Source organism: Lathyrus oleraceus, chromosome 4, assembly GCF_024323335.1.
Source record: "Lathyrus oleraceus cultivar Zhongwan6 chromosome 4, CAAS_Psat_ZW6_1.0, whole genome shotgun sequence".
NCBI classification, from domain to species: domain Eukaryota; kingdom Viridiplantae; phylum Streptophyta; class Magnoliopsida; order Fabales; family Fabaceae; genus Lathyrus; species Lathyrus oleraceus.
The window spans coordinates 500,805,198-500,813,407 of record NC_066582.1 but is presented as its reverse complement, the minus strand read 5'-3'; the positions used below and the strand labels follow the sequence as shown (position 1 = coordinate 500,813,407).

General features: G+C 33.1%; 1 protein-coding gene across 1 annotated transcript; it reads right to left on the bottom strand.

Moving 5' to 3' along the window:
• Nucleotides 1-6,632: 6,632 nt before the first annotated feature.
• On the bottom strand, nucleotides 6,633-7,904 carry LOC127076853 (cysteine-rich and transmembrane domain-containing protein WIH2). Its single transcript, XM_051018642.1, has 3 exons — nucleotides 7,785-7,904; nucleotides 7,430-7,703; nucleotides 6,633-6,806 (listed from the first exon to the last, which is right to left on the bottom strand). The coding sequence occupies exons 1-3, from the start codon at nucleotides 7,831-7,833 to the stop codon at nucleotides 6,761-6,763; spliced, it is 369 nt and encodes a 122-aa protein (XP_050874599.1). The 5' UTR covers nucleotides 7,834-7,904; the 3' UTR covers nucleotides 6,633-6,760.
• Between the last annotated feature and the right edge of the window lie 306 nt (nucleotides 7,905-8,210).

Here is an 8,210-nt window from a genome sequence, read left to right as displayed (position 1 = left end):
AATCGACTTAGGGGATGAATCAATCAAGAAGCCTACTTATATCATCACCAAGATAGATCCAAGCTTAAAGAAACATGTGATATAACTGTTGAAGAACTACAAACATTGCTTCTCATGGGACTATGATGAGATGCCAGGCCTCAGTCTAGAACTGGTGGAGTTGAAGTTACCCATTTCGTCGGGAAAGAAACCTGTGAAGCAATTACCAAAGAGGTTTGCTCCAACAGTCATATCAAAGATAAAAGAAGAAATTGAAAGACTACTAAGAAGTAAATTTTTTAGAATATCCAGGTATGTCAAATGACTTGCTAATATAGCTCCTGTTATTAAAAAGAATGGGACATTGCGGGTATGCATAGATTTTAGAGATTAAGTTACCCTTAAAGATGAATATCACATGCATGTCACAAAAATGCTTGTCGACTCGGCAACATGCCGTGAATATCTAATTATGATAGATGGCTATTATGGATATAACCAAATATTCATTGCTGATGATAATGTACTAAAGATAATGTTTATGTGCCCAGGCACCTTGGGAACTTACAAATGAGTGGTAATGCCCATTCTTATTTAAAAATGTTGGCGCGACATATCAAATGGCCGTGAACTTAATTTTCTATGACTGTATAGAAACCTTCATGCATGTTTATATAGATGACATTGTCATCAAGTACTCATCAAAGATGGTCACATCGACCACCTTTTGCAATCCTTTGAAAGGATAAGGAAATATGATTTTAAAATGAACCCTCTGAAATATTCCTGTTTTCGTTAGTGCATGAGACTATCTTTGATTCGTAGTCCATAACAAAGGGATTGAAATAAATCAAAACAAGACAAAGGAAATAATGGAAATGAGGCTTCCCTCAACCAAAAAGTAGTTGCAGTCATTACTAGGAAAAATAAATTTCCTAAGAAGGTTTATTTCCTACTTAAGTGGCAAAACTCAAGCGATCTCTGCACTACTCCATCTAAAAGGTGAAGAGAAGTTCGATGGGAGTTGGAGCATCAAAGGTTATTTGACGAGATAAAGGCCTACTTAATAAGACCTCAAATCCTAATACCTCATATGAAGGGAAGCCTTTGAAACTATACATCTTTGTATCAAAATTAACAATGGGTAGCATGTTTACTCAAGAGGACGAAAATGGCATCGAAAGGGTCATTTACTATCTTAGTAGGGTCCTAAATGATGCAGAAACTAGATATAGTGAAATAAAAAAGCTATGTGTGTGCTTGTACTTTTCTTGTACCAAATTGAAGCATTATATAAAGCCAGATGATGTTTATGTTTGTTCACATTTAGACATCATAAAGCACATGATTCCTAAACAAATCTTGCATAGTCGAATTGGGAAGCGGGCTTTAGCCCTGACTGAATATTCCCTAACATATGCACCTCTATGGGACGTGAAAGGACAAATTGTGGTTGACTTTATAGTCGATCACACAGTTGTCGAAACAATGCATAATTACATAGACTTAAAGCCTTGGGAATTATATTCCGATGGTTCAAGTCATAGAGAGTGAATTGGGATAAGAGTCTTAATAGTCTCAACCAAAGGAATCCTGATCAAGTTCAAGTTTAGAATTGGGGATCACTGTCCTAACAACGAGGCTGAATAGGAAACATTGATAGCATGCCTTGAAATTCTACTTTACTTGGGGGAAAATAAAGTTGTGATTAGAGGTGACTCAGAACTATTATTAAAATAACAAACCAAAGAATACAAGTGTACCAAAGAAAATTTGGTATTTTATTCCAATATAGAACGATCGTTCTTAGAAAAGTTTGACTCAATTGAAATTAAAGTTGTGCCCAGGTTAAAAACTCAAGAGGCAAATGACTTAGCTTAAGTTGCTTCAAGCTACAAAGTTCCTACAGAAAATTGGAAGAAAGTAGAAGAAAAGGAGAAAAGAGCTATATGTAGCTTTGGGGAGAAAACAATTCAATTTCTTTATTTTTTTCTTTAAAAAGAAAATAAAATCAGAAATTTTTTTGACAAGTGTCCTACGAAAGATGAGAAAGTGGTAAGTTGGATTTGTGTGTGGCCCACGTTTCTCCTAGGAACTCGGAGCCATGATGACTTTCTGAACTTGCACGTATCAGAGAGACGTTATAGGTAATAACTATGATGATAGTAACGTCAGCACACAACTTTAAATAATGGTGAAGTTTCAAAAATGCCATTTGTCTCTCAAAAATGAATCGGAAATGACATTTTTTGGGGGCAATTTGTTAGCCAAGAAATACCAATATGAAAATTCAACAAGGGAATTAGCTGGAACTTCTGCACAAAAATAAGACAAGGTTACATGCCTTTCTACCAGATACTTTGGAGGAAAATATCAACATTCGACGCATAAGGGATTTGGTCTGGTACTTAGGGAACTTTCCAAGATGTTTTGGGTATTCACTAATCCAACAGATCAAACGAGGTTTGACTAAAGCAGATTCAAATTCGAACTAGATAATTGTCTTTTGGTATTATCCAAAACATCTAAGACATGTGGAGACAAATAGAAGGCAAGCCAAACATGCAGAGGTTACATGTCGTATGGAAGGGAATTGAACGTTGAAGAAAGTTAGTTTTGTAGTATTATAAATAGGGATTCCATTGTTAGGACTCGGGTGGCAAAATCATTGTAAAACTTTAATACAAACTCAAAGTACCCATTTGCAAGCGAGAAACGAGTCTCTGAAGAAAATATACTTGCCTACCATTTTCTTACTTTTGCAAATAAAGTTCTTTTTCATTTAATATATGTTTACTTGTTTTCATTTTCTATTCAAGTTACTAGTTTCGACTTAGTCGAAATCTTATATACTTTTACTTTCAAACTCAATAATTTTTTCTAAAGTAGTCAGCATTTGATGCAAGCATTCTGATAACATAAATGTACATTTCATTTTCCTAGAAATTTAGGACAACTTGTCCCATGATTTACTAGTTTGGTCTTTTAAAAAATAAATTTAAAACTAAGTGATTATTTATCAAAAACACCGGTGAACGACATGGTCATATCATACCTTTCAATAATATAAAAATGTATAATGATTCATGTTTGCATAAACAATATTAATCAGTAAAAAAATTGAATTTAGTATTTTTAACAATTAATTAAACGATTATGTTAATGTGTTACTTAAATTAGTGTCATATATATTTCCAGTTATTTCTCCTTAAACTTTGTGATAACATTAAGCCCCTTAATTAAGTACGATAGAACAGTAATGCACATGCAAAGTCGTCAACTATATTAAGGTCGTCTAAACACTGAAAGTACATCTCATGAGTGTTGGTGACATTCTTTCTAAAAATAGGCCCGAGCTCACCAAATAAAGTACATACATTATTATGATGTACTTCTTTTGCAGATGTCTACCAACATTGTCATCAATTATGTCGCGTGCTTCTGCAACTGCAAAATGTATATGAAATACATCTTTTAGGAATTTGAAACGTACAAGATTCCTTTAATTTTTTTCAACTTCTCTTCCATTGTCCTCTGGGTCTGACCCAATCAGCTCAACCATCATGTACATTACTTTATGGTTGGTCAATATGGTATGGTTGAGAAAACAATCATAGATGGGTAGATGTAGCATATATGGCCCATTACCTAGTTTCATTACCATCTCCTCAACATATAGATTTAAGTTGTTTGTTTTCTCGTGCAACTTTTTAAAAAAATTGTTAGCATGCCACGATCAACCACAATATAACTTGTGATAGCAAGCTTAGTCACTTCATTATCTCTTAAGGCATCAATGAACCATATTTTGTTTGAACTAGTCAAAAAATGACCTTCTTGCTGTTACTCGTTACCAACACATTTAAAATGGCCTACCATGGAAATGAAAAAGAAAGAATATATAATAAAATAAATAAGAATAAAATGTAAAAAAATATATTAAATTGACATATGTATATAATATATCCTTTTCATATATGTCTCACCATGTGATCCCCATAAAGTTTCAATACCAACAATGTGCATGAGCATCTTGAATATGACTTATATACACCTCATGCTCATGCACCTTAGGCTCATTAGGTTGTGGCTCAGATGGTTTAATTACATCTACCGTGTTCTTCTACTAATGCTCTTACATAGTTGAGGCAAGCGACGAGACTCTGTTCTTCCTAAAGCGGTCTTTGAGAACATTCTTATTCATCACTAAAAAATAACAAAAATTTAAACAAATATCATATTTGATAATAAGAAATCACAACACAAACAAATCCATTCACACATATATAATGCATGTAATCTGCAATATCAAATAAGTAATTTAGGTACTCAGTTACTGGATCCTCGAGGGTTAGTTAAAGAACACTTAGGCATCTGATCCATTGTACCATTAGGAACTTTGACATTTCTAACCTGGAAAAGAGACCTAATGTGACATTTATTACCACAATAATGACATGTTGCTTTAGATGAAATATTCTTCATATCTCTTCTAGCACAATGAGGGTTTTTCTTAAAAATGTTTCGTCTTTGACTTGAAGAACCTTATTCTTTTCCGCTAGACTTGACAAAACCAGCCACAACCACACACGCAATTTACAAACCTCAGAAATATCAAGAAATCTTTAAAAAAATGTTTGTCACGATAATAAAATCTCCTAAAAAGATGAGATTTAGATCCACATAAAAAATGGAAACAAAATAAGGTAGAAGTTGAAAGAACTCATTTGCAAAAACCCTTGAAAACATATTCAAAACTCTTTTGAAAATGAGAGAACAAATGTGTTGTGAATTTTCAAATCAATAATGGAAGTGTGTATTTTCCAATATTGTGAAAGTTTTTGAGTGAAAATCCTTTTATATGTGTTAGAGCTAGCACAAAAATGAGTGAAAATGATGTTTGATTCGAGTCATAAACAAAGAGTATGATTCAAGTAAAAGGATCAAGTGATTTGAATTAAGAGCAAATAACATATGAGAACTCATTTATGTGATTCTAGTTATGCATTATGTGATTTGAATCACATGATTCGAGTCATGAAAACATGTGATTCAAATCAGAGTTATAGAAGCAAAATCATGGAAATGCAGTCCTATCAAATTTGAATTACGCAGTTTGTGATTTGAATCAAAGTGATGTGATTCAAATCATGGATGTTGTGATTCAAATCATGGCAACATGAAAGCAATCTATGGATATTTTGTATTCCTGATTTGAGTCAAGCAATAGTATGATTCAAATCACACTTCCAAATTCTCAATTTTTGGAAAATGTAAAGTGTTTTTGAGATTCTAACATTGTCATAACTTGAATTGTTCTCATATATAGATCTTAATCAAAAACTCAACAAATTTATTTGAAGCATATTGCTTAAACTATTACCAAACACTTTGATTTATGCATGCATAAAAAACAGATTTAAAACTCAATCCTAAGATGTGTAATGAACGAGGAGACTCAACAACGATATAAACAAAACCAAAAACTAAAAGAAAAGTAATCAAATCATAAACCCAAAAGATAGGGACAATGCAACTTTAATAATCACAATTAGGAGCACTTAAAATATTAACAAATAATCTAACAAACATACTCAAAGAATCTTAAACTCATTTTTATCTTAATTAAATGTTTGGATTTTAACATCATATTTTTTGTGCATAAGAGATTAGATGAAAAATGTAGCTTAATTATTTATAGGCTTAAATACACTTTTGGTCCCCCTAGTTTGATGATTTATAACTTTTAGTCTCTTCATTTTAAAAACCAAAGCCGTGAACTTTACTTCACTTGGGAGTTAGTTGGTTCCCCTCCAATTTTACAGACGTGGCGGTGATGATTCACTATAAGAAAGAAATAAGGTTTTACGGCACATAGGTTGTGACGGTTCCTTGAAAACTATCTCTTTTGTAGGTTACGACGGTTCCAGTTAGTATTCCAAACACAAGGGGGACTAAAAAGTTAAAAACTATAAAACTAAATAGTATTCCAAACACAAGGAACTTCATTGGACCACTTACTTTGTGATGTGAAGTTCATGGAAAAAAAATGATTTTTAAAATGGGGACTAAAAAGTTAAAAACTATCAAACTATGGAGATTAAAATTAGATTTAAGTATTATTTATATAATATATCTTAACTATTCTATTAAGAAATTGCATGCATAAAAAAATAGAAAAAACAAGGATGAGAAATTTATTAAATGTGAAAGATGAAAGTGTTTAGTTTAAATAAAAAGGAATATAAATGCTTAGTTTGAATGAAAAAGAGTGTAAGTGTTTAGTTTGAACGAACATTAGTGGAAATTGATAGAATCCAGATTTTTGAGACATCATTTTGAGTTTTTAGATTTGATTTCAAATTAAATGTAATAGAATGGGGAAGGATAGACTGATTTGTCATTTTAATGTATGGAGAGATATGTCCGAAAATTGAAATCCAAATATATTTATTTGCTGTGTGCCTTTATAAGAGTAGAAGCGTAAGGGTATATATTGTAACCGGGTTGCAAGAAGCAAGCACAAACTCCACCATTCCAACATCTTTGCAATTGGATCCATTTCACAAGGGAGTGTGATAGAGAGCAGTGGACTGCAGAACTAGGAATTGAACTTGTTAACTATACAAAACCTATGAGCAGTGGAAGCAATATATAGTTCAAATACTTTATTTATAAAAAGAAACAGTCAACAACACATCACAGAAAAGAAACTAGAGACAATTTTCATTGAGCTCAATGCTAAACGCACTTCAATAAAATTTGTGCAGAGAAAAGTTTCTTAGAAGCAGGCATCCAATAGGCAGCAACAACAGAGAGCAGCACAACTGCACCAATATACATATGCAGACAAGTTAATATTCGCAATGAAAAATCTATATCATATAAAGCAGCAAAACAAAACAACATTGAAAAGAGACAAGTTTTGAAAGAGAAAAAGTATTGTAAAAAAGGACATCCTTCAATCTCTTCTGCCAGCTTTTTTCTTTCACTTTCACATTCCAAGTAACCTCCAAAATCTCATATAAAGTTTATCCGAACCGGTTTGAATGTCCCTAAAATATCACATTGAAAACAAACAAAGCTTCCTTGAAAGGGTATTAAGGGTTTCAGTTTCCAATTCAGTTAGAAAAAAAATACCTACGTGATTATCTAGATCACTTTAAGATGGAATTCAATTAAAAAAGTGAAAAAATTTACAAGGTGAGTTATCATTTAAAAGAGAATATACACATCAATATTTTTTAGGGAAAAAAATATATTAACAAAATCTTAAAGAAGTGTAGTCATTCTGCATGGCTTGCGTGGGGAAATTACTCAACACGCATGATGCGCACTATAGCATACAATGGCGCGCGAGTTGACTCGTAAGTAAATCAAGCGGATCTGAGTGAAGGATTCAAATAAAAGGAATGCATGGGTGAGAAAGAGAAAGAGAAACGTTACGTACCAGCCTTGTAAGCAACCAGATGAATTATTATTATTGTGTTGATGAGGAGGTTGTTGAGCGTATTGAGGAGCGTATTGTGGAGGATAGCCCTGGGCTGGGTACGGTGGCGGAGGATATCCCTGTGGTGGATACCCCTGTGGTGGATACCCCTGTGGTGGATATCCCTGCGGTGGATAACCAGGTGGTGGGTATCCTTGTGGTGGGTATCCTTGCGGTGGGTATCCTGGTTGTGGATATCCTCCTCCTTCCTTTCCGTATCCCTCCGGCGGATAACCTAAACGAAAATGAGAATGAGAAATGAGAAATGAGTAATGAAAATGTAGGAATCGCATGCATGCAGAAAGAGAAAAGAAACCTTGCGGCGGTGGAACTCCGATCGGTGGTTGTTGTTGGTTGTAACTCATTGGTGCTGCGTGAGGGTGATGTGTTGCTTTCTTTGTTAATGAAATGAATAGTACTACTATTTATTTTTTTGTTTATTTATTTATTTTTTGAAGAGAAAATAATGGGGAGTGTGAAAGAACAAAACAACTGAATCCTCGTCATCACACGTCATTACTGTCTATTAGTTTAAATTACTTTCCAAATCAAGGACAAAAACAAAACTAAACATTACTATATCGTTATTGTGGCGCTGTCTCCCGTGGGAGACATTATTAAGATCTCTCACTTAAAGATCACAGTTTGTTTTTAAATTTTAAATCTTTAGCTGCGGTTTTATTTTTTATAAATTTTAGTGTATCTTTTTTTATTTTAAATCTCTATAAAATAAATACTATAA